Source organism: Carcharhinus amblyrhynchos, chromosome 23, assembly GCF_965287045.1.
Source record: "Carcharhinus amblyrhynchos chromosome 23, sCarAmb.v2.hapA, whole genome shotgun sequence".
NCBI lineage: Eukaryota > Metazoa > Chordata > Chondrichthyes > Carcharhiniformes > Carcharhinidae > Carcharhinus > Carcharhinus amblyrhynchos.
Window position 1 is genome coordinate 26920821 of NC_137346.1, and position 27338 is coordinate 26948158.

Below are 27338 nucleotides of genomic sequence, written 5' to 3' on the forward strand. Positions count from 1 at the left end.
TGTGGAGTTTGCACGTTCTTCCCTTGTCTGCGTGGGTTTCCTCCAGGTGCTTTGGTTTCCTTCCATGCTCTGAAAGATGTGCTGGTTAAGACATAGTCCCAAACAGACTGTGGCAAATAGGGGAATTTCACAGTAACTTCATTGCACTGTTAATGTAAGCCTTACTTGTGACTAATAAATAAATAAACTTTAGTAATGGTGCTTAGGGAGTGTTGGCCAAAATAACTGAAAAACATCTGTTCACAGCAGGAGGCCACAGAGAGTACCTTTGCATCAGTAAATCCTTGGTGTGGATTGTATTTTCTTTCAAAAAAAGGCAAAGATTTGCATTTATAGTTCATTCACACAGGCATCCCAAAGTTCTTCACTGATCTTGAACTGCAGTCATTTGTCATGTAGCAGCAATCAATTTGGGCATAGCAAGATACAAATGACAATCCAGTCAGACACAGAAGGACAAATGGCCCTCTACTGCACTGTAATTCTGTGATTTTTTAAAACTTGATTTGACTTATTGTCACATGTATTGGTACACAGTTGAAAGTATTGTTTCTTGCTCGTCAGACAGACAAAACATATCATTCGTAGAGTACATTGGGGAGGAGGAAAGGAGAGGGTGCAGAATCTCGTGTTGTAGTCATAGCTAGGGTGTAGAGAAAGGTCCATTCAAAAAGTCTGACATTAGCAGGTGATAATGAAAATTTGTTATTAGATGTTGGTTGAAAAATAAAGTATTGGTCAAGATTGGCACCCTTCCATCTCCGAGAGGTGGTGAGAATGCAGCCTCAGAACTTTCGTGAGGTCAGATAAGATGGTTTGCTGCACTTCCTATGACAGCTGAATAAGCTGATTCGGCACAGCCAAAGTCTATCACATGTGCTGCATGTGAAGTTACCTCTTGCTGGTGGTGTCTGCTGATGCCTTGGTAGAAGGCTGCCATCTGCTTTGGAGCTTTTGAAACCACATGTCCTCCTAGTGGAAAATTCTAACCTAATAGCTGGTGTCACCATTTGCATCAACTATCAGCTAGAGTTTCCTACTTGTCATGATTGATGTCGAGGGCTTTCAATCTCTCTTTTGACAGCATCTTTGAATCGGAGATTTGAGTAGCCTTCTAGTCTGTTGGCATAGGCTACCTCCCTGCAGAGCATATTTATGGAGGTTTTGGCCATCTTCCATCCTGTGCACATACCCAAGCCAGCAAAGTTTCCTTTGCTTGATTCATGCTCGTGAGCTCAACATGTCTGCTGCAGAAAAGACGGCTTAGAATCATAGAGTTTTTCAGCAGAGAAAGAGACCCTTTGACCCATCATGTCTGTGCCCCATCAAGCACCCATCTATTTTAATCCCATTTTCCAGCACTTGGTTTGATATTAGTGAATTTGTTTTTCTATGTGATGCTGAGATTGCACCATACATTTAAAAGATGGAAGTAATTTTGCAATTTCTTTGATAGGTGTAAGTTGTCCAGGCTTCACTGCCACACAGCAACATGCTGAGGATACATACTTTGTAGATAAGGATCTCAGTCTTGTGATCAATTTATTTGTGATCAATTTTCCATGCCCATTTTGTTAGTTGGCCAAAGTTGGTGGCTGCCTATCCAATGTGTGTGAATCATAGAATCGCTACACTGAAGAAAGAGGCCATTCGGCCCAACGAGTCTGCATCACCCACAATCCCCTCAGGCCCGATACCTGTAACCCCATACATTTAACCTGCTAATCCCCTGACATTAAGGGGCAATTTAGCAGGGCCAGTCAACCTAACCCACACAGCTTTGGAGTGTGGGAGGAAACCCATGCAGATACAGGAAGAATGTGCATTGACAGTGACCCAAGTGGAGAATTGAATCTGGGTCCCTGGCGTTGTGAGACAGCATTGCTAACCACTGTGCCACTATGCCACCCCAAACATGGGGCTCCAGTTTAATGCTTCATTTACACATCTAACAGTGAACCACTTCCATTGTACTGCACTGGAATATTAGTCCAGATTTTGTACTCAAGCCATCAGAATGGGATTTCATCCAACAACCTCCTACTCAGAGGCAAGAATGCTACCAATTCAGTCCTAATTGATAAATCTCTTATGTGCACACACATGTAAATGCTAATTCTCCCCTTTCAGCAGAGGGCAGATGCACACACTTTAGAAATGAAGTCAGGTTCTTTCTGTCTGTTCTCAGAGCTTTGGTAAGTGAAGTTGTGCACAGCAGTAGATTTGAAAACTGGGACCAGTTCCCCGATATTTAGGAATAACAAAATAGATACCGAACTGGTGCCAGTGCAATACAGTAGAGGCTATGTCCTCAGCACATCCCAAAGAGGTCAAACATCCCAGCCAATTCTTGGGGGTCCCTGGATTGTGACTGACCATCATAGTGCAGGTTCGTTCAGGGAGACACTTAACATATTAAGAGACTTCATTGGAAACATACAGAGGTGAAATCGAGGCATCAGAGAAAATGCACAAACCTCCAAGAAATGCATCTACCAGACCCTCCAAGCACCACTGTCTCACATGTGGCAGAATCTGCATAATGCATATTGCACTTGTCAGTCAACTGTTATAAAGCGAAGGTCCATCCCCCTCTCAGAACTAACACCAAAACACCCAAAGAGGAGTACCTTGCCTTGTAATCTGTAAAAAGTGTGTATGAAATGGTGTGATCTGCTTTTCAGCAACTTCTTGTGGTTAAATACAAAATAAATTTCCTAGCCACTCCAGAATCAACACGTAATGACTTATTTATCTAACTAACAGTGAACAAATTAACCAAACTATTAACAAACCAAATAAATTGCTTCAAACTATCAACTATTCCTGAATAAAACTAGATTCTAATGGTGTGCTGTTCCAAAATATGCATTTCCCACTCATTTACAAAATAGAATTTGGTCATTCTCTAAATTACTAACAAGTTTTGTGTCTTCTGGAAAATGCCGAGCCTTCTCTGTTGATTCTTCTGTCTGGAACTTCTTTCTTCTTTGGTACCTTTGCTTTCTAGATCATGCTTTCTCTAAGACATAGATAAAGCTATGAGAGTCAGCGATTCGCTCAAGAGAGAGAAAATTGAGAGTGTTTTCTCTGGCAGGTGGCAGTTGCTCTCTCTTTTTGTCCCACTGCCCCATTCTTTTACACCCGTGATGAAATATCAGTATTTCCCAGAATAGGATTAGTCCTAGGTTGTCAAAACTATCAGATGTAAATTTAATAGCTTCTTGGTATCTAAGTGCCTGATTCAAATTGATTGGCTAAATTCAAAAGCCCGTTGTCTTGGCAAAACCTGCTGCTTGGCCCTTTGATGCAAATATTTCAGTTTGGGGCTCCCTATGTACTTGCATTTTTTAAAACTCAGCACAGAAAAAGCACCACCTTTTAAAGGGACCATGCAAAGATTCCCCTGCCTTCCTCTAGCATTTTACAATTTTACCATTCTTAAAAGAACACCAAATTTCAACTTCCTACCTCCCAATCTACAATTACTCTACTGAACTTTGCAACACAGCTGAGAACCCATTAAAATATAGACCATTCCCAATCCTGAGGGACAGTCTATAAAAAAGATGACTGTCTGCATTGAATTTGAGTCAATGTTGGTGAAAATGGATGTGAAGGGAAGAAATTATGGAAACAGACATTTCTTCAAAAGAAAGGCAAATTGCACACACAAAAATCTGTGGCAAGATCCAACGGAGGACGGTAAAGGGAATGTTTAAGCTACTGATATTGGGACAGGAGAGAAAATGAATAGCTGGTTAAAGAAGTTAAGGGGAACCAGCTTACATGTGAATAGATTGCCTAAAATTGTATCAAATCATATTGAAAGGATAACATTATTTGTTTTTTTCCACATTGCTATCATGTTTATTTTCTTAGCAACTAGTTTTATTTAGGGTATCTGCAATATAACTTTAAGCAAGCTTATAATTATATTTGAGAAATAGCATAAAGATCAGCTCAGTCCTGAATGTATTGTTATTTTATTATTTATACATCAATACCATTCTAAATTGTAATGATCAATTAAACGCAGCTAGTTATGTGGATAGGTAACTGCATGTTTAGGTCCTCAAGAGAGAGTACAGCATAGGATTGTCTTGTCTGTTGAACTACTCATTGCTGTTCACCTCTTTGCCTTCCACTTTTCAGAAGTATGAACTTCAGTATTTTGAGATTTTCAATGTCGGCATGCATGTATAAGCCTTCCAATTGCTTCTTGGTTACATTTTAATTAAAAATGACTGATTTCTGATAGCTGCATTTCAACTGGAAACCACTTTTACCACTTTTCACCAAAATCATCTGAGTGCAGCTTAGATGCTGAGCACAACACTGGCATCTAACCGGCAATGTGGAAAATTGCCCAGGTATATTCTGTGCACAAGAAACAAGACAAACCCCACCTGGCCAATTACCACCTTATCAATCCATTCTCGATCATCAGTAAAGTGCTGGAAGGTGTCATGAAAAGCATTATTAAGAGGCACTTACTCAGTAATAACCTGCTCATGGATGTTCGCTTTGGGTTCCGCCAGGATCTCTCAGTGCTTCACCTCATTACAACCTTGGTTCAAACATGGACAAAAGAGCTGAATTCCAAAGGTGAGGTGAGAGTAACTGCCCTCGATAACATTTGACCGAGTGTGGCATTAAGGAGTCCTAGCTAAACTGGAGTCAATAGGAATCAGGGAGGGAAATCTCTGCCTGTTGGAGGCATACTTGGCACAAAGGAAGGTAGTTGTGGTGGTTGGAAGAGAATCAGCTCAGCTCCAGGACATCACTGCAGAAGTTCCTGAGGGTAGGACCCTAGGCCCAACCATCTTCAGCTGCTTCATCGATGACTTTCCTTTCACCATAAAGTCAGAAATAGGGATGTTTGCTGATCACTGCACAATGTTTAGACCATTCGTGGCTACTCAGTTACTGAAACAGACCTTGTCCAAATACAGCAAGACCTGGACAATATCCAGGCTTGGGCTGACAAGTGGCAAATAACACCTGCATCCACAAGGGCCAGGCAATGACCAGCTCCAACAAGAGAGGATCTAACTATCACTGCTTGACATTCAGTTGCATTCACTAATGTCCTTCAGGGAAGGAAATCTATCATCTTTACCTGGTCTGGCCTACTTGTTACTCCTGATCTACAGCATTGTGGTTGATTCTTAAATGCCCTCATGTGGCAACGTTGCAGGAATGGTAAGAGAAGGTAAGCATGAAACCAGATGAATGTGGGTTGGGTTGATTGGCCATGCTAAATTGCTCCTTACTGTCAGGGGGATTAGCAGAGTAAATACATGGGGTTATGGTGGTATGGCCTGGGATTGTGGTCAGTGCAGACTTGATGGACCAGATAGCCTCCTTCTGCACTGTTTGGATTCTATGAATCCAAGATTCCATGAGCACAGTCCCATCCAGCTGGACAACAGTGGAAAAGCATCAGATGATAATGGTGTGGTCAACTGTATCAAAGGCTGCAGGCAGGTTGAGGGGTTTAACTTCATCACAGCAACATAGATGGTAATTTCTGACTTTGATAAGAGCTGTTTTGAGACTGTAGCATGGGCGGAGATTTGTTAGGTGGGATTTAAATATGGAGTCCTTGGAAAGATGAACATGGATTTGATAGAAATACTTCAATTTTGATTTGATTTATTATTGTCATATGTATTAACATAATGAAAAGTATCGTTTCTTGCACACTATACAGACAAAACATACCGTTCATAGAGAAGGAAAGGGGAGATTGCAGAATGTAGTGTTACAGACATAGCTAGGGTGTAGAGAAAGATCAACTTAATGCAAAGTAAGTCCATTCAAAAGTCTGACAGCAGCAGGGAAGAAGCTGTTCTTGAGTTGGTTGGCATGTGACCTCAGACTTTTGTGTCTTTTTCCCAGTGGAAGAAGGTGAAAGAGAGAATGACCGCGGTGCAAGCAGTAGTTTAAAAGAGTTAGAATGGAGTTTTAGAAGCATAGAATGAGAGTAAAAGATAGAATTAGAAGGTATGCTGGACACAACTTGCAAGAAGTCGCCTCACTCTGGTGCCATCTTGGAAAATAAAGGTTGGAAGGATGGTGGGGGTCAAGGATTTTATTTTTGAGGAGATTTAAAGGAAAGATGGCATATGTAGAGAGAGAACCATTAACCATCTGCGCAGGCTTGGAGGACTGAAGGGCCTGTTCCTGTGCTGTACCTTTCCTTATTCATACCAGTTAATGTGATACCACTGTTTAAAAAAGGAGGTAGGTAATAATAGGCCAGCTAGCTTAACTTCTGCAGTGGGGAAAATGCTTGAACCTATCATCAAGGGAGAAAAAGTGAGACATCTGGATAAAATTGTCCCATTGGGAAGATGCAGCATGGGTTCATGAAAGGCAAGTCATGTTTAACTAATTTAGTGGAATTATTTGAGGACATTACGATGGGCAATGGGGAACTGGTGGATGTGATATATCTGGATTTCCAGAAGGCATTCAACAAGTTGCCACACAAAAGGGTGCTGCATAAAACAAAGGTGCACAGTGTTATGGGGAATGTATTAGCATGGATAGAGGATTAGTCAACTAACAGAAAGCAAAGAGTTGGGATAAATGGTTTTTTTCTGGTTGGTGATCAGTGACTAGTGGTGTGTTTCAGGGATCAGTGTTGGGACCACAATTGTTTACAATTTACATAGATGATTTACAGTTGGGGACCAAGTGTAGTGTGTCAAAGTTTGCAGATGACGCTAAGATGAGTGGTAGAGCAAATTGTGCAGAGGACACTGAAAATCTGCAGAGGGATATCGATAGTTTAAGTGAGTGGGCAAGGGTCTGGCAGATGGAGTACAATGTTGGTAAATGTGAGGTCATCCAGTTTGGCAGGAATAACAGCAAAATGGACTATTACTTAAACGGTAAAAAGTTAACAGCATGCTGCTGTGCAGAGTGTGTCCTTGTGCATGAATGACAAAAGTTGGTTTGCAGTTGCAGCAGGTTATTAAGAAGGAAAGTGGCATTTTGTCCTTCCTTGGTACTTGGATGGAGTTTAAAAACAGAAGGATTATGTTACAGCTGTACAAGATGCTGAAGATGCCACACCTGGAGTACTGTGTACAATTTTCCTCTCTTTACTTGGGAAAAAATATAGTGGCACTGGAGAGGGTACAGAGAAGATTCACTAGGTTGATTCCGGAATTGAGAGGCTTATGTGGAGAGACTGGGTAGATTGGGACTCTCGGAATTTAGGTAGGGACCTCTACCTCTAGGGACTCTAGACTTGGAATTTAAAAGAATGAAGGGGGAATCTTATAGAAACATATAAGATTATGAATGAAATATATAAGATAGAAGCAGGGAAGTTGTTTCCACTGATGGGTGAAACCAGAACTAGGGGACATAACCTCAAACTAACGGGAGGAGATTTAGGATTGCGTTGAAGAGGAACTTCTTCACCAAGAGGGTTGTGAATCTGTGGAATTCCCTGTTCAGTGATGCAGTTGAGGCCCCTCCATTGAATTTTTAAAGGCAAAGTTAGATTTTTGACTAGTAAAGGAATTAAAGGTTATAGTGAGCAGGTGGGTAAGTGGAACTGAGTCCACAAAAAGATCAGCCATGATCTTATTGAATGGTGGAGCGGGCTTGAGCGGCCAAATGGTCGACTCCTGCTCCTTGTTCTTTTGTTTTTTAACATGGAGACTAGGAGAGGAAGTTGAATGGTGAGCAGTTTATTGGGAATAGGGTTGAGGGGGTAAAAGGTGGGTCTAATGGACAAGATGAGCTCGGACAGCACATGAGGGGAGGTTGGAGAAAAACTAGAAGATGTGAGTTCTGGGCTAGGGCAGGAAGGAACTTTAGAGGAAATTTTGTCTGGTGAGCTAGTGAAGGTCAGGGAATGGCAGAGGCAGCTGATCAGATGATCTCAACCTTAGTGACAAAGGAGCCCATCATTTCCTCATACCCATTGTTGGAGGTAAGGGTAGATGAAGGGATTGAAGAAGATAGTTTACAGTGGAAAAAAAAGTTAGTGGTTATCTTTGCATTCTAGGATGATCCTGAATTGGTGAGTTATTTTAGCAGATAAGCGCAGGATCTGATGGGTGCTTTTTGTAGTACAGACAGATCTGGTAATGAATGGCTAAACTAGTTGTCCTCCATATTTCTTAATGCCTGTGTCCCTTGAATTAGAAGATATGGAGATGAGGGATATACCAATTGGAATGGCCAGGATAAGAAAGAGTAATCATTTTATTTGGGACTAGGGTATCAAAGGTGGAAATAAGGGTGTGGTTGAACAAATAGGTAGCTGCAGAAATGTTGTTGCAAATGGAGGACCAAATGTTAAATAGCCAAATTTTTAAAAAATGAAGTTGCAAGTGATTGGGGAATGTTTTTCCCTAATGGTGGACACAGAAGTATGTTTGGCTGGGACATGGAAGAGGATGTGGGTGGAACGTGGTACTAGGAAGAGATCAGAAATGGCTTTACCTGTGAGTGTTATGAATAGCAAGACCACATGAAATGGCAAGATTAGGGTCAAAAACACTCTATTGGCTGTATAATAGTTTGGGATATCTCTATTTGTAGGAAGTGCTCCATAAATGAGACGTCATCCTTTATTTAATGAAGTGGACATGTTAATCTTATACCCTGTAAATACAAGGAGTGCTTTAGCGTATTTCCATCTCTGTAAGTGGAACAATGAGGAAACACCCCTATCAATGATCATGGCAGATAGTCTCATCTACCTCAGAATAAAACCTGAAGCAATCTGGTTAGTTCTGTTCAGTCCTTAACAAGGTTTAAGACCAAAATAATTCCTGTTTATGGGTCAATAATCACATGCCATAACTGGGGTTGAGAGCAACCCAATAATTGGATGTGCAGTAGTGACTGCTGACCTCTGTACTGTGAGTGATTTGGCCAAGATGGTCAATCTCACGAAGGAAGGGAGACTATTACTACTCACAGAGAACGGTGCAACTACAAGTAGGATAAACTTGGATGGTGAATGTTGTGGCCAATGATGCTCGAGCCTATTTGCAGCTCATCTACTAAGGCATGATCAGTGTAGGTGAATTAGGAAGGAAAGTAAAAGAGCAAGATGTAAACAGAGTGCCATTGAATCCTTATTTTAAACCTCTTTTGTTTTTGTTTTTATTCCAATTCAATCTAATTAAGTCCAATTCAAAGCCTCATCAAGTGAGACATTCCTGATCCAAGCTGACAAGACAGGGCTCTCACATCCTGTCTTGAGCTTGATCTACATGATCCAAGCTGATTGGAGTAGGTGTAGCTCCTCCTTCAAGGCTTGATCTCATTTGCATCTTAGCCAAAAGGCCGAGATGCTGCTTTTGAAAATTGCTTCAAATGAAGCTAAAATGTAACCTAATGACTTCAACCAAGCACAGAATGTCAATACTATACTTGATCTTAGCCAAAAGGCCGAGAAGCAATTCAGAACCACTAAAGTTGATTGTGATATATGTTACAATTTTTTTTAGAAATGTCCTTTCTTGTAACCATGAGAAGGTAGCTATTTTATGTGAACAAGATTATATTGCAATTATGTTATTGTATACTGTAATTTTGATATTGTGATTGTTATCGCTGGCCTGTATTGCATCATGATGCACGTTTTAATGTGTCTGGTTATATCTGTAAAATGGCAAGCAATGATATATTTCTTTACCATGTTACAATCCCTGTGGATAACTTTTAAAGATATTTAAATTTCCAGTGACTGACTGAAGGAACAACACAAGATTTCAAGTTTTAAGATTTTTATTGTAACAAAGGAAATATAAACAACATTGACTAGCCATCTGTTAGCAGTCGACTTAAACTTTAAAGTCACCCAAGTGACTTTCAATATAACCAACAATCTCACGGTTATATTTTGCACCATCCCTTAACTGGATACTTCATTCTCCATGAACCAGTCCAAAACCATTCTCAGCTCCCAACAGCTTGCTTCCTTTTTCTTTTCCCAGCCAGGTAATTTCTAATCCCAGAATTGACTTTCATTATGAGGTTTACACTGGAGAATCCTTCCCTCTAGCCCAAGCTAGGTAACTCTTTTTTAGTTTCCTTTAAATCCTTATTAAACCAGTCTGTTCAATCTGACACAAGCTCCCACTGCATTTTGCTGATCAACAGAGTCAGCATTTTCTCTGCATCAGGTGCTGTACTGGGGGTTGCCTCTATCTCCTGCTCTCTGTCAGATGGCTGCAGACTAACTGAATTTCAGGGATATTTGAGGAAAAAAAACCCAAAAGTCATTGCCATGGTAACATGAAGCACATGGTCTTTGTTTCCAGGTAGAAATGATAGTTAGCAATCTTCTAGACTTCCAGCTCCATCCTATCAAGGAATTAAACAGACAGTTTAAAATATAACAGTTTGTAGAATTTGACATTCCGAAGACCACCTTATGAGTCTAGCTACAGCCACCACAGATGCCCTTGCCATTGTCCACAGATGTCAATATCTTGCACCTCCTTCCCAGTAAGTTGACCTGGACCCCAATGTCCTCATAGCAATAAAGCCCTCCTGGTGTGTTGCTGGACGAGTTCACTGGACCCCTTCCCCCTTCATTCCTCCATTTTACCTTAAAATAATCCCAAAATATAACTTTGTATTCTAAACAGCCACCACTCTCAAAATGTTTGCTTATCTCCTTATAATTGCCCTGATACCAGTTACCATTTGATAGGTCATTCATAGTATCCACATTAATGTCGCTAGAATGTTACATTATGGCAGGCATCACAGCTAATTCATGTTGCCATCTTATATCTGGTACTAGCAAATCCAACAGTGTTCAGAGGATAGGGGAGGAACACTCACCAATCTTTCATTCCCACTTGGACCAATCTTAGTTCCCCCACAGTAGCACTGCCTAAAATAAACAAACTCAGTACAAATTGTTGGTCCAGCCTATGACCTTTGAGATTTGTACGACTTAGCATTTGTCTGGGGAAATGAGCTGAGCCATCACAGAAGCAATTGAGAATGTTGTCCAATTTATTTGGTTTTATGGCAGTGTACTCGTGGAAACTGCATGCATTTTGTTAAGGGTATTGAATGTTGTTTGAATGTTATTTTAAATGTTGATGAATATATGCTATTTACTCACTCATATAGGTTGCTCAGTGCTTCTCCTCGTCGAAAGAATAAACCAAGCACAAATTGTCACTTTCAGCCGAGGACAGTTCTCGTGGATCTGAGGTAGTGTTGCCTTGGTTACTGACGTCACGGTTGCATGACAATGCAGTTCAGTTAGAATTTATGCAAAAGATAGTCTAGACGATTTTTACCAGAGCAAAATGCTGCATAATATCAAGGTTTATATAGCACTCTGTGTATAAACTGAGATATCTCACCAATGCTGCTGAATTCATTTCATAAATGATAAGAGAATTATAATTGGCAAGAACTGCAGTAGAGAATCAATTCGGTAGATCCTTGTGAATGGTATTCTGTTAGCTGTATCTCTGCTACTAAAATAAATTCTCTTAATTTTCTCACATCCCTGCTAAAATCATTGAGTCTTCCTTGCAGATGGTTCCATGGGAACCTGTCACCCTTCCATCTCTTACCCAAGTGGCCATTGTTCACTTATGAAGCTAAACAGTAACTGTCAAATATTTATTATAACATAGCATGACACCACAGCTGAGCCCAGTTATACCTTTACCTGATGCCCACATTCCCGCAGGATTGTTGGATGACAACCAAGAGCAAGTAGCTGCACTAAAAGATGTAGGGAGTGATTCTACTAAAAATGAGCATGAAAACGGGAGAGTTTCAGTCCTGTATTTTCAGCAACAGAAAAAAATAAAATCTTATCATACTTAGAAGGAAAGTGAGTCAAAGTGTGATTCTCACGAGTAGGGGGAGAGGATGGAGTCTATTCACGTAGGTAAGCCAGCTTCTGACTGCTAGAGGGCATTAATGCTCGTCTGACCTGATCTCCCAATGCACTGTGATGAGTACACAAGGCACTGGGAGATTGCCACTGCCCCCTCCTACAACCACAAATCAACTCCACCCTTATCACCACCCCCTCTCGCTATCACCCACTCCTTTAGCCAATCACTGCCCTCATTCAGCCCCCCCCCCCCCCCGATCAATTGCTGCCATGGCGATCCCTGATGCAGAGTGCACTTAGGCTCCACTCCTTGGCACTGCCAGGGTGCCAGCTTGCGTGGAACATAAAAATTGATTGCAAAGGTTTCGATAAGTATGTGAGGAGAAAAAGATTGGTGAAGACAAATGTTGATTCCTTACAGTCAGAAACAGGAGACTTTCTAATGAGGAACAAAGAAATGATTGACCAGCTGAATACATATTTTGGTTTCATCTTCACAGAGGAAGACTTAAATAAGATACCAGAAATGTTGGGGAACACAGGGTTTAGTAACAGGGAGGATTTGAAGGAGGTAAGTATTAGTAGAGAAACGGTGTTGAGAAAACTAATGGGATTGAAGGTCAATAAATCCCCAGGGCCTGACAATTTACATCCAGAGCATTTAAGGAAGTGGCCCAAGAAATAGTGGATATATTGGTGGTCATTGTCCAAGACTTGATAGACTCTGGAACAGTTCCTACAGATTGGAGGGTAGCTAAAGTAATCCCATTATTTAAAAAGGGAAGTAAGAAAGCAGAAAATTATAGAGCAGTAAGCCAAATGTCAGTAGTGGGGAAATTTCTAGAACCCATTACCAAAGATTTTATAGCAAAGCACTTGGACAACAGTGGCAGGATTGGACAGAGTCAGCATGGATTTATGAAAGGCAAATCATTCCTGGTTGTTAGTAGCCAATCATATCTATATCTTCTAGAGTTTAGAAGGATGAGGGGAGATCTCATTGAGACGTATAAAATGATGAAAGGGATCGATAGGGTAGAGGTGGAGTGGTTCTTCCCGCTCAGAAAGGACAGCAGGACTAGAGGGCACAGCCTCAAGATAAGGGGGGGCGCAGTTTAGAACAGAGTTGAGGAGGAACTTCTTCACTCAAAGGGTGGTGAATCTCTGGAATTCTCTGCCCGTTGAAGTGGTGGAGGCTACCTCGCTAAATATATTTAAGACACGGGTAGATAGGTTTTTGGTAGGCAAGGGGATTAAGGGTTATGGGGAGAAAGCGGGAAAGTGGAACTGAGCCACTTCAGATCAGCCATGATCTTATTGAATGGTGGGGCAGGCTCGAAGGGCTAGATGGCCTACTCCTGCTCTTATTTCTTATGTTCTATTACAGGACATCGCTGCCAAAGTTCCTCAGGATAATGTCCTAGACCCAACCATCTTCAACTGCTGCATCAATTACTGTCGCTCCATTATAAGCGGTTGTTCACCTGGACAACATATTGGCTTGGGTTGATAAGAGGAAAGTAAAATTTGAGCCACACAAGTGTCAGGCGCTGAGTATCTTCATCAAGAGAGAATCTAACTAGCTCCTCTTGATAGTCAATGGCAATATCCTTACTGAATTCCCCACCATCAACATCCTAGGGGTTACCATTGACCAGAAACTGAACTGGACCAGTCACTTAACTGAAGCAGCCATATAACTGTTGTGGCTGCAAGAGTAAGTCAGAGGCTAAGAATTCTGAGGCAAGTAAATCACCTCCTGACTCCCCAAAGCCTGTTCGTAGTGGACAAGACACTCGTCTCAAGTGTGGTAAAATATTCTCCACTTGCGTGGAAACTTAAGAAGCTTAAAACCATCCAGGACAAAGCATGCCCACTTGATTGGCACCACAGCCACCAAGATAAATATTCATTCCCTCCAACAATGATTCACAATATGGAAGATGTACAGCAGCAACTCACTGAGGATCCTTCGACAGTAACTTGAAACCTCCAGGAATGTATTCACCATTGACAAACACACAGCTTTGAAGGTACTGTCGAAGGATTCTCAGTGAGTTGTTACTATAGATCAACTGAGTGTGTTCCTGGAGGTTTATCACATGACTTGCCTCCTATACTCCAGGCATTTGTCGGCAATACATCCATCCTTGTGATGCATGGCGTTCCCATGCTAATCTTAAAGCAAACAGGCTCATTGCATGACATTCAACTGCCAGTCAAACAGACACCTCACCCCCTCTCAAATTTTCAATTTTTTTTTACCTGTTCAACATATTCAAAAAAGTTATCTTTTTTAATGTCCTACTAATTTTTCTCCAGGATTTCACACTGCAATGTCATGGAGATTCATCTTAATTCCTGGAGACTCCAGGCCAACCCTGGAGAGTTGGCAACCCTAAACCCATGACCTCTACCACCTTGGACAAGGGCAGCAGACATATGTGAACACCAACACCTGCAGGTTCCTCTCCAAGTCACACACCATCCTGACTTGGAACTATATCAGCGGCCGTTCCTTCACCAAAGCTGAATCAAAATCCTGGAATTACAAACGGGGAACAGATGTTGGTCTTGCCACCAATATCCCAGACAGAAAGAAAGCTATATATCTACGACTTATGACATCTGCAAACTTCATCCTTCTTTTGATCATTCGTTATTTGTCTATAAAGTATTTCTTTTCCTTTTTATGTTAATCAATAATCTATTTTCACAATGTCTTTATCCCTTACTTCTTTTTAAAATATTTTCTCTGCAATTCATTTTTTTGTTGTATTATGAAGATTAAGGCCAGGAGGCACCAGTGAGATTTGCAATAGGCATTATGGTGGTTGCGAATCTCTAAAGCACTTTTTTGTGGCACAATCAGCTCTGCGCGGGAAATCTCAATTTCCATATGATTCATGGGCATAAAGAAGTATTTGCTGGGCCACAAGGATCTCCCCCATCCTCCCAGGAATGGTTCCCACCAGCGGGGTTTAAGACTGCATCCCACTAATGGAAACAGATGTCCTGATCCTGATGGTGGGGACAGGGGCCATTGAGGCCCTCCTCCCAGGAGATCGGACGCAAGGGGGGTGCCCCTTGAGGAATACTACAATGCCCAAGGGGCAAACTGTGCCAAGGGGCAGGGCACACTGGGTGTGGGGCCTAATGGGGCACCAATCAATGGGGTTGCGGGGCATGAAGCATTGGGAGGAGGGACAATCAGGCCTTGTCGTCGAGATGGAGGATTCGTGGCTGGTCATCAGGGCTGCCAGGTGGGGATAGAAATAGGGGCTAGCCCAGGGAGATCTAGTAGGCTAGCATTTGAGGGTTTGGGAGGGGTTAGTGTGGTCTGGAAGACTGACGATTGGGGGGTCACGGGGCTGGCCAGCAATCAGACACCAGTGATCGGGAGGTTGGCAATGGGGAGGGGCCATTGTGCATGCGTCAATCTCCGCACTGACTGATCGATGCATGCGTAGTGGCCTGCTCAGCACTTTGCTGTTGGCCTCTTGAATGGGAATAGGCCCCACCGCCTACTTACCAGAATGAATCACGCTGAGGCACTCTGCATTGTTCAGCGTGGCGGAGATTCGTTCTGGGAAGGATGCCCAAAAAAAGGGTAGGAAAATACTCCTGTTTTCCTGCCCATTTGGCACTTAGTTTTTTTTGGGAGAATCTGGCCTACATTTTCATATGCCTCAGTTTCCTGTTGCAGTTCAGCTTCTATCTCTTCAATCACTTCAAGCGCGCTCAGTTTTGATTACCTTTCCAAACCCCACACCCCCTCCCTTCCAGAGCATCGTGCGTCTGCTATTCCCAAAGCATCTCCTCTTTGAAGGCTTCCCATCGTCAACTCAGTCTTGCCTACCAATCTTTGATATTAAACTACCTGGGTTGAATTCCTCTTCAACTCACCAAAATGGACTGACTGCTTGATAAATGTTTTTTTTCATTGAGATAAATCTGGACCAGTTGGGGGATACATTACCTTAGCTGCATATGGAATGGTGAAATGTGTTCGCTGAAGCAGTTTCAAGTTGTTCTTGCTCTGTAGCAATGTGGAGGGGGGGGAAGTGATTTGTTCTGAAAATAGTGAATCTCCACCTAATGCCCAAATGTGTAATTACATCCTAACAGTAACTAGATATTTTATGGGAACATTGGTCTGGTATTTGCTTTCAGCTATGGAGGTACTGCCATTCACCATGGTGGAAGCCATGATAGATTTTCTTGAAGCTTTCCTTGAATCTGTCATCTTCTTCATTGTGGCATCAGTATTTGCAAAGAGGCTAAACAATAAACAGACTCTTCAACTGATCAGATTAAAGAATCCTCACTGAGGTATGCTTGGTGTAACCCAGGAAGTATAAAGCAGGAAATGTAGATTTAAATGATATAAAGAAAACACAATAAAGACTGGGGTATATTGGACACAAAAGGTGACCAAAAATATGATTTTTAAGTATGAAAGTCTACAGACTCAATGTTTTTAACATCTCCATGGAATGTGATTTAAGGAATTAAGACCAAGTGTAGTTTTCAGGGAAGTTGAGGCTGGGAGATAATTGGACCTGGGCTTGTAGGCGCAATTCACTCTCTACTTGAAAATCATAGTGCCTGTTCTTCTATATAATATGAAATGGGAAAATGCCATTTATCATGAAATGTCAAACTTATGACAATTTGGGAAAGCAAGAGGTAGAGTTAATTGGAATATAGATGTTTCGATAGTGCAGACTGAGTGGGAGGTGTTGCAAAACTGAGATACCATACCAATTCCATTGAGAGAAAAGTGTGACAGATTTATATCGGTGGTTTCTATTCTAAACATGGACATAGAAATAAAGAATAAAAAGGTTAACTCAAAAACATTATACCAAAATTAACATTTTATTAGCGAAGGGATTGGTGATGGTATTAAGGGATGAAAACTGGTGAAGAACAATATTTGCCCTGGATTAACTTTGTTCCTTCACATAGAAAAAATGTTTTCAGGTTTTTTTTATGCATACCATAATTTATAGTAAAAATCACACCATATCCTTTCCAGATTAGAGCACTTAACTTTTGAAATTGGAAAAGTGACAGTACTAAATCCATAGCTGGGCAGTCAGGCAAATCAACCTGAAAAGGAAAAAAATCATTCTCAGTGTTTATCCTGGAAATCAAACAAATAACTTTATAAAGCAATACATGTTACAAAGTATGGTTGGTAATGTTAGATGATGAACATTTAACACATGATATTCACTTTAAAAAAGTGGGCACATTTATTTTAAAATAAATGGACATGTCTTGATTTGTCTATTATGACTAATAACAATTTCTACATTGTCTGTTGTAAGGTTTCAAAGACAGAAAATATTTAAAATGTTTTGTATATTGATTAGCATTCAATAAAAGGAAAATAAGTGAATGTTTTGATGAGCCAATTCATCTGAACTCAGTTTTAAATTTTTATTTTACTAATACTGATTTCTCCATTAATCCCCTCTCAGATACTTAAAAGATATAAATCATTAATTTAAATGTTGCTAACAACAATCTAAATCAATCTGTGGGTCATCCCTGGCCTAGAACAGTTAAAGACACAATAGTAAATCAGCTCTACCTTGGAAAACTGAGTGTCAGGCGAGATTAGGTGTGTGCTCTAAAATGTTTCAGGTTGATATGAATAGGCATAGAGGCTGTATTTTGTATTTTCAGGTACATCTGACCGATTGCAACCCTGAGGTTAGAACAATCAATGCCCCAATCTGGACTGTGTAAACTTTTATTGGAATTCATGCAGCTTGCATTTTTTTCCAATTGAGCTCCAAGCTACTGCCAATCATATCTGTAATCAGTTATTTTGGAGTAGGCAAGAACACGCACTAAATATTTTTTACCTCCTCGTTGAGACAATCTACATCTTTTCACATTACAGTCCATTAGAAATGCTAAATTGGTGTCTACCTACAGGAGGCAAGATGTAATATAGTTGGCAGTGTAGTTGTAATTGAAATTTTACAAGTGTAGTACTTTTTTGATCATATAGCAATTTTAGCATTCTTTTAAGTAACCTTTGCACTTCTAATCAATAAGGCATGACAGCAAGAAGCTGTTTCAACAACATTAATTTATAGGACTATTTAATTAAAGCTCATGTTTGAGCAGCAAACATATTTTAGATGCATTATCCCTCTAATACAAATAAAAAGTCAAGGAGAAATAAAGTTATATTGTACACTTCACCAACTCTGTGGAAAAACAATTTGTCAAGCAGCATGCAATGAAATTAAAGAATAACAACAACAGAAACTTGCGTTTGAGTAATGCGTTCAATGTGATGAAACATCCCTAGGCACTTCACAGGGACATCATAAAACAAAGCACGAAATAAAAATAAAAGGTCATCTAAATTGCTTTGGCAGGGCCTTGCATTTAAATCATTGGTGGGCAACCTGCAGCACATCAGGGTTCTGAGAGTGGCCCTGAGACATTTTTGTTGACCGTTGCCCATGTACAAGATATGCCACATTCCACCAGTTTCTATCCACAGTTTTTTTTCCTTAACAGTATGATTAAGATGATATGCAAATAAAGCAAGAAAACCTGAAGTAAGGTGTGTGCTGATTGCACACAACATTGACTGAGAGAGCTGTGTGCTCCCTGTTTGGCCAAAGCATGAGCGTTTATTTTGTTTTTACGACTTGAAGTACTTTCATTAACTTGTCGTGAAATCCTCAGTGTGTATTAAAAGTATTCAATCTTATTCATGGGGGTTGTCGTTGGTGAATTTGCCCAATTTCAATCTTGCAGCCCAATGAGAGGAAAGAGGGCGACTCACCAGCCTTGGTTGCCTATCACTGAACTTCGCAGTTTCAAGTACTGCTTTGAAATGGGTCAGTGGCAGAAAATAAGTGTGAAAATATTTGCTGATAAGTGATGTCTAATTGTTTAATAATGTCCCTTTTTGACTTTTTTCCTGATATATTTTGAGATCTTTCACTTTCCTGCTGCAGCAACAGCAGTAGGACTGAAAGGAAATCCTCTCAGGAGGGACATGAGGATATCTGAAATATGACTGCAATACAGTAGAAAATACTACACAATGTAAAAGGAGTCTTCTGTACAACTGGCAAAATAATAAGCACAATGTAAAAAATGGTCAAAGGCTCATATTTTTGTATGTGTAAGTAAAAGAAACAGAAATGCGCATTACTGGATCATTATTTTAATGTGGACAGTTGATACAGCAGTTAATTTATAAAGCACATCTGTATCTTAAAATGATCACATAACTGCATTATGAAAACCAGAAGGAGCATTAAAACCTTTTACTTCTGGAGTAAAGATGATGTGTTTTTTGTGAGAATTAAAATTCATCCATTTTAATATTAAAAAAACCCGAAATTTTCTCCGTCTTCCCCATTCTTCGTCTCTATTCCATGAAAAAGTTTAAAGTCCATTTCTAACTTTTCACCAACACCACCTGGAATTAGACTACAAAAAAGTTTGCAAATATGACCTGGAACTAACTTGCCCTCTTAGCTTGGGAGTGATGCACTATGACTGAAATTAGCCTACAGGAGAAAAGTACACACACCTTCACGTTTAACCAGAACATAGTACATTTTTCATATGATCATATATTTGCTTTATTTTCTGCAAGAAATAAACAGAATAATGACAGACAGATAAATCCTGCACATGCAGAATTTTAAACGTTCCAAATTAGAGGTGTAATGTACGAGAGTGTGTAATTATTGAAGTGCAAGAACTCAGATCCCTATACCTTCAAAATGGTTTTACTTTGATTAAAGCGAATCATGAAAATAGCAAATCACCAAAATTTCAAAGTAATATCATTGATGTGTAAAATGTAGACAACAAAACAATTGCAGAACATATAAAGCAAAAGTACAAATAAGGAAATAATTGTGTTGCTATGAATAGTATTTATTGTAAGATTCACCAAACCAGTCAAGATATTAGATTGCAGGAAAAACAGTAGTTGGTTTCTGCTTACAGCCTCAATAAGACAAAAATGTATATTGGTTTTATCCACCTTTCCAGAATGACTGCTTGTTAACAAAGTCCTATCCCTCTCATGTTGGGAAGAGCCTCGTGAAATGTTCCATGAACTTGGCACATTTGAAATGCCCGAAATAACTTTGACAAATACTAAAATAAGATCAGCCAGCATATGAATCATCAGAAAAAACAAATTCTGTCCAACCGTCCATAAAACAAAACTCAGGTTGGCCATCCGGCGAGATACAGTCTCGGTGAGATTCTCAGACACAAGCAGTAGTAGCCACATTAGCAAAAAGCCCATCAAAAGGGAACCTAGTACTTTTACCCATTCTATCACCAGCGTCCTCTTCTTCATTATGAAAACGCCAGCCTGTACACCAGCCATGTAAATAGCTAAGTATCCGAGCAATGAAAAGAGTCCTTCTCTGTTGGCATTAACGAACCCAGCCCTGGTGTCTTTGCCATCACTTCCATGCAATATAAATTGCTTCAGATTCATAGTTTCAAGAAGTAACTGATAACCGATGGCAACACTAGCTGACAAGATCCAAGAGCTTCTTACAGGGCACATCATCAAAAGAAAAGATGATAGGATCCTAACTATAGCCAGTGTGAAAAAGAAGTTCCAATGTAAGCCATATTCAGATACGTGCTCATGATAATCCACTGCTTTAACACTTATTAGACGAGCTAATCCTAAAAAAACTAAGGGCCAAACTGCTATGATCTGTTTAATCACAAAACTAAATTTGGAATGTGATGTATTTTTGTTCCTCTGCCTTGCTTCAGGAGAAACTAGAGCATTTGCAAAAACAAAAGCTGCCACTCCAAAATCCATAATTCCAGTCCCATATGTTTCAGCTTTAGCATAACGTCTTGGAAAAATTAGAAAGTCCACAGCTAGGATGCTGATGCCAGTTTTTATGTTAACAAAGACACGGAACAAAGTGACAAAGGGAACATAATTCACATCCAAGCTGGTTTCTAAAAAAGATCCGATTACTTCTTTTAAGTGTTGATGGCAATAGTGCTTTCTTTGATTATATATCTGAAACACAGAGAGCCCAAGTACAGCTGCTAGAACCAGCACCACCCAGTGAAGTATATCTGACAAAACAGTGCAGGACAGTACAAGAGATGCCACCAGCAAAATAAAATCAATCAGCAGGAGTTTTTTCCATGATGATGCAGTACTCGGTCCAACAAAATACATTAATATCAGTCCTCGGCAGCTGACACATAATGCAGACAGAATTAAACCCAGTAAATTCTCAGCCAGTGTAGTACCAGTCAGGTTACTGACAAATGCTTCTTTTAAATCTTTTTGTGCCATATTAGGATTGATCATTTTTCCTGCAGACATCTGATGATTTGGTAATAAATTGTTGGAAAGCAAACCAGAGTATATATTGATATACTAACCATACAAAGGTTATTGACTCAAAATGTTAACCTTGTCTGTCTCTTCAACGATGCTTGATATTTTGCTTTTCTTATGTCTAGAATTAGGGTGATTTCTGTTGGGTCAGTTGGGGAGATAAAATAAATCTTACAAGGACAAACAGTTTTTTTGAAGAAGAGTAATCCTATAACATTCTTATATCAGAAGAGAAAATGCTGGAAATTCGCAGCAGGTCTGGCAGCATATGTTACTGCATCCGCAGTAAGTTGCTTTTATCCTTGTATCAGATGCGTTTTAAAGGCATCTTCGTTTTTGGCTTCAGGATCCTTATCTAAAAGAAGTTACCCCTAAGTTTTTTTTGGCTGTTGCAGTGCTTAGAAATGACACTGGGCAGTTCACACTGAACGAACGAAGCATCTGGCTTGGTGAGGGACAGCAGCCAACACTGAGCAGTCACTTTTGGTGAGGAGCCGGAGGTGTGAAACCAAGTTTTAGCCGGGGCTCTGGTCCCATTGTCACCCCTACAAACAGGCGCAGGTTTCATCCAATCAGGGCCACAGCTGAAATGGAAATCAATAATGTCAGCCCAACACTGCCAACATTAACATTATTAGAATGAGAAATATTGTGCTCAACTTTACCAGCGGCCTGTTTTCACTGTTGTCCTGGGGCGCTGAGCCGGGTTTCCGCTGGAACATCCGGCGCTCACAAACCAAAGCAGCGACTCCTCATCCCACGGCACTTCGACCTCCTTCCCCGCTCACTCCAGACTCTCCACGCATGCGCTTCCTGGCCACGCAGGCTCCCGGCCCCACGCATACGCTTTCTGGCCGCACCACTCGCGGCTCTGCGCATGCGCTCTTGACCCCCCTGCTCCTGGCCACGCCCCTCCCGGTCCCGCGCATGCACCTCCTCGCCACCCTGCGCCCGGTCGCGCGCTGAGGTGAAGGACCAGGGAGCGGGGGGGGAGTGGGCACAGCTGCCAGATCTCGCGAGATCAGCCGGCGACGGAGAGCGGGAATGGCCGCTTCCAGCATCAACCGGGAGCGGCGGGAAGCTGTCCCCAAGAGGAGAGCCCCCTGCCCGGCATCTGGCACACAGGTAAGAACGGCCGTTGGCGGCCTGCCTGTCACCAACAGGGGAGCTGGAGGACTTGGAGAGAGTGGATTTGATTTGATTTGGTTTATTATTGGCATATGTGTGTATACACACATATACAGTGAAAGCTATTGTTTCTTGCGCTATACAGACAAAGCGTACCGTTCATAGAGTACATAGGAGAGAAGGAAAGGAGAAAGTGCAGAATTTAGAGTTACAGTCATAACTAGGGTGTGGACAAATCTGTTTAATATAAGGTAGGTCCATTGGGAGAGGGCAGTGGGAGTAGGAGGGCGAACCTTGGACAAGGGTTCGAAGACAAGGGGTGCGATGGGCTGAGGGCAGAGTGGCTGTGTGGTAAAAGTGGGGCAGATGGAGACAGGACTGCGAACAGGGGATCTGAGACAGAGGGAATTGGGGAGAGGGTCTGACCATAGAGGGGGCTGGAGGCTCATGATGGGAGAAGGGGGTCTGTGGGTACAGGGGCAGTGGGGATGGGGTTGGTTTGAAGTCAGAGGGGTGTGTATTGATTAAGGGTAGAGAGGCAAGAAGGGTCTGTGAGTAATGGTAAAGGGGATTGGGGATGGGAAAGGGATTTAGGGACAGGAGATGATGAGCAGGGGGACAAGGTATGGGAGTAGGAGGCAGGGGATGGGTATAAGGGGTTGGGAGATTGGGGCCCTCAGTGTTAGGGGGTTAGGGATAAGGTTGAAGGAGGTATAGGAGCAGATTTTGGGGGCTGCCTGTGAGTCAACCTGTATTTGTCATAGTCTGCTAATCCTCTCTGTTCAGCCTTTACTGTACTTAGGAGTTAAATGAGGCAAAGTGTTTTATTTTCCTGTACAGGAATGATCATCACAGGGGCAATATCTTCATTGCAGTCCCATTGCACTGTACACATTACCTTCCTTCTGAATAAGTTTCTCCTGTTTGATTGAGACAAGCTGCAGTTTCTTTTAAACATTTAAAGTGTGCAAAGGTTGGGGAAGAGGGAAAGGGTATAGAAAGATTACAAATATTGAAGTATAGAAACACTGCCAACCTTAAGCTGGCAATTTGAAATCACACGCTTGATAATTGTGACTAAATTTCAATTGTACTTGATTTGCTGTAAAGTGCCATAGCATGTCTTGAAGTTGAGAGTTGCTTAAATGTAAGTCTTTCTGCCAATGAAGTGACTGGTCGCTAAACTAATTTATTTTAACATGGTGACGATTACTGATTTCTGAGGAGAACAATCTGCAATCTTCTGAGGAGAACAATCTACATCGGGGCCTTTTAACTGCTTCTCAGAAAAACTGGTATTATATGAATATTCAGCTACAAATATGCTGTCAAAATGGCACCACTTGTTAAATATTTACTTTTGTTTTTGTCCTGAGAATCCTATTTGAATTTTAATAGTATTTTCCAAACTTATTTGCACTATACCTACACACACAGGCACTTGCACATGCACGCTCACTGGAAAATCTCAGCAAGTCTGACAGCACAGAGAAAAGAGCCAACGTTTTCAGTCTGGTTGACCCGTCAACCCTATCTCTTATCTGTTTGGAACTACGCCTGTATGTAACAGATCAGTAACAGGATCTAGCTTAGCTGTGATACATGTCACAATTGAATGGCTTGCTATCTGTACAACATTGTATGGTATCCCCTGAGTGTGCTGGATGATTTCTTGAAACATATTTTAGAATTACACTTTTCTTTATCTTGACTGGTGTTGGCTCTGTTTTGCATACACTGGGAGCAGTAACCACACAATTCACTGATGTGTTTGAACTTGTATTGCTGGATTTTGACTAGTTTCATGCAGCTTCTTATAATGCTGATTGAATTCAATATGGTCATACTCTCAGCTTAAAGAACTGTTTGAAATATATTGAAAATTATACACGGCTATTAAATTTGGCTTTACAGTGGAAGTAACAGGTTAGTGGAAAGGTTGTGTTGAAGGGTGGAATTTTACTGAAGGTAATAGTTGAGTTATTAAATTCTTGGTCGGCATGGCGATAATGCTGTATCTTTGATCCCCTCCTATGAAACAGTAAGGAATGGGACTGTCTCCCTCCCTGAGTCTGTTGGAATCATCTTGCTGTGTCTGACTTTATGGAAACAGTCAAGCCCTTAACAAATTTTTGAGTCTAACTCCACCCTGTCGAAAAATGTGATGTTGTCATTACTAGGATTATAGAAATTGTTTCAGAGTGGGCCGTGGGTGATTCTGTTACAAAAGTAGCAAGCTAGAAGTGACTCACAATAGCCATGATGTATTCTGTGAAGTTACTGTCCTGGCTTGTGAGCAATTCCTTGGCTGCAGTGCATTAATTTCATTTCAGCAACTTATAACAGTTGTAACATTTTAAATTTTTGTATTTGCTCTTTGAGTATGCATTTAGGCAATTGTAAAACAAAATTATTTTCAAAAGTACACAAATGCTGTCCCCACTGGAGTTTTTAATGGATGGAATACGGCTGCGCAGTATTTGCAGAAACAGAAACCTGTGCCATACACGGATCAGTGTTCAGTGGTTCAGAAAGCAAATTTTGTGATGACATCAAAGTTGGAGAACTCTTCAGCGGAAAACACCTCCAACACACCAAAACATCAGATCTTTATTTGACTTCAGTCTAATCTTAATGCCTGGCTGGGAACATGATTGGATTGTCATTTGTTTACAATTAAAATTTGTTTTTAACTATTCGTTAAAACAACCTCCTCATTTATCGTTTGAAACATTGGGGGAGCTAGAATTTGACTTCTAAAAGCATTAGCCAATTTCCAAAATGCTGAGCAGACAAATAAAACAGCAAACAAATTCATGTAACCAAAAAACTCGTTTGGGATTCTCCCAAAATGAAATCATTGCCAAAGTTAACTCTAGCAGATGAAATTGAGAAATCCAGATATCTTTATAATAAAGCTTAATAATATGTGTGCATGAACCCTTTGATTCCATGTGTAAACACTCAGTAATTTTTCTGAATATATTAAGTATGTAATCAATGAATTGGTGAAGTCGGTGAGTTCTTGTTCTTCTCAAAAACAAAGGTCCAAATCTGTAAATGATGGAATGATTTATTGGCTTTGAATCATATCATGTTTTATTTTTGAAATGTGTTCACAGTCACTTAGACTGTGATGGGCACGAACTACTACTGTTCATTGAAAATTTTACGCTTAAAGGCATCTGAGCTAATAGAATGTGGGCTAAGTGTAAAAATTGCTGGTAAGAGTTTTTAAAGTGATTAAGACTTACTGATTATAGCAATCCCGGAAAGATGATATAAAATCAGTCTTGTATTGTTCTGCTTCAGAAAAGCAAAGAGCCTTCCTTCTAAATGATAATGTATTTAAATATTCATCAGACATACCCTCTGGACAGCTGTGGAGCACAATCATCAATAAGAGCACTAATTATTTAATAAAATATTCTTTGGTCCTGAGTGCAATAACTGCACAAAGTTTTTTGACAACAGTGTTTGGGGTTTATTTGATTTGATTTAATATGGTCACGTGTTAACATACAGTGAAAAGTATTGTTTCTTGCACTATGCAGACAAAACATACTGTTCATAGAGAAGGAAAGGAGTGAGTGCAGAATATAGTGTTACAGTCATAGCTAGGGTGTAGAGAAGGATCAACTTAATGCAAAGTAAGTCCATTCAAAAGTCTGACAGCAGCAAGGAGAAGCTGTTCTTGAATCGGTAGGTACCTGACCTCAGACTTTTATATCTTTTTCCCGAAGGAGGAAGGTGGAAGAGAGACTGTCTGGGGTGCATGGGGTCCTTAATTATGCTGGCTGCTTTGCTGAGGCAGCAGGAAGTGTAGACCGAGTCAATGGCAAACTTAGGCCAAATTAACATGGACTTGGGTCACTGAAATGTGGAATAAGTTGAAAGTGTTTCAAATATCTTGAGACTATTTGGAATTTTTAAAAAATAAGCAGAAGACATGGATGTAGAGGGTTCAGTTGTACTAAGGCACTACCTGAAGTGGATAAGTATGGGATAATTAAAAAGGACTTGCACTGAGAACCAAAGCCATGCTGGAATAGATCTGTATTGAATGATGTTGGGTATCATGCTGCAGGTGATGAAGATCTTCCAGCTGAAGTCTTGTAAAACACAGGAGGCTTAAGACAATTATGAAAATCTATGGGTCCAGTGCATGTGAGGAACTACCATACTTGGTCCCCAAGATTGTGACTGTTGTTCAGGTGTCTCTGATGCATATCCCCTCCCTCATGCTCATCTAGTGCCTGAGCCCATGTGTTTTTTCTAGGTTCATTTCCATATTCCCTTGTGTTGGCTCTGAGTTCAGCTTGCCTGTGAGACCCACCTTTTGCTCTCATGGTGCCATTCCCACAAAACGGCAGACACAACTTCACTTCCTGACCCTGATGCAAGCCAACGTTAAAAATTAATCACCCTCTTCAGGTATTATCCCTCTTCCATCCAAAACCACTCTCATACTCTTTTCTTTAAAAAAACTTTACTCATTTGTCATTGCAAACTGCTATCACATCTCCTACCTCCCCTTCGTATCCAAACTCCTTGAAATGTTTATCAGCTCCCAGACTTAGTGCCTATCTTTTCCTGCAACTCCATGTTTGAATGTGTCTAATCAGGTTCAGCCCATTTTTGTTTGATTATGCTTCTGTTAAGTGTCAATTTCAATGTTGAAAATGCTATAAAAATTGAAATTGTTTTGCTCGTTCAATAATGGAGAGGTATCAGGACATAAAGTTCAGGGAGTATAACTTACACTTTTATAGCCTGATGAGCATCACAACAAACAAGTCTTCAAAGAATCAACACTTCTCCACTTTTCAGGATGAGAAACGTTGCTGAGAAACAGAAGTTATTTTCATTTTTAACACCAATCGCAACTATCTAGCACTCCTATTGCACTCTGTTCCAACAATGTGCCTGACTCATTGAATGCATTTCTTCTATTCTTGTGTGGCA

The 27338-nt window shown here is 40.7% G+C and overlaps 2 protein-coding genes and 1 non-coding gene across 6 annotated transcripts in view; 1 reads left to right on the forward strand and 2 right to left on the reverse strand.

The window, feature by feature from the left end:
- Window positions 1-9249: 9249 nt before the first annotated feature.
- LOC145357669 (U2 spliceosomal RNA) lies at window positions 9250-9441 on the reverse strand. Its single transcript, XR_013889356.1, has one exon. It is a non-coding gene; the product is annotated as a U2 spliceosomal RNA (small nuclear RNA).
- A 9523-nt stretch (window positions 9442-18964) lies between these two features.
- Window positions 18965-22039, reverse strand: pigw (phosphatidylinositol glycan anchor biosynthesis, class W). The gene is made up of 2 exons (XM_080210838.1): window positions 21911-22039; window positions 18965-21829 (listed from the first exon to the last, which is right to left on the reverse strand). The coding sequence occupies exon 2, from the start codon at window positions 21228-21230 to the stop codon at window positions 19674-19676; it is 1557 nt and encodes a 518-aa protein (XP_080066964.1). The 5' UTR covers window positions 21231-21829; window positions 21911-22039; the 3' UTR covers window positions 18965-19673.
- A 229-nt stretch (window positions 22040-22268) lies between these two features.
- The window catches only part of myo19 (myosin XIX), a 44764-nt gene continuing 39694 nt past the window's right edge, over window positions 22269-27338 (forward strand). For all 4 annotated transcript variants that reach the window (XR_013889303.1, XM_080210944.1, XM_080210943.1 and 1 more), the window contains exon 1: window positions 22269-22370. Coding sequence is in view for 3 of the 4 variants with exons in the window: in XM_080210944.1 (XP_080067070.1) it covers window positions 22290-22370 (81 nt within the window). In the remaining variant the exon portion in view is untranslated. The remainder of the gene's footprint in view (window positions 22371-27338) is intronic.

Coding starts and splice junctions, on each gene's coding strand:
- pigw (XM_080210838.1), bottom strand. CDS start 21,230: ATGTCTGCAGGAAAAATGATCAATCCTAATATGGCACAAAAAGATTTA.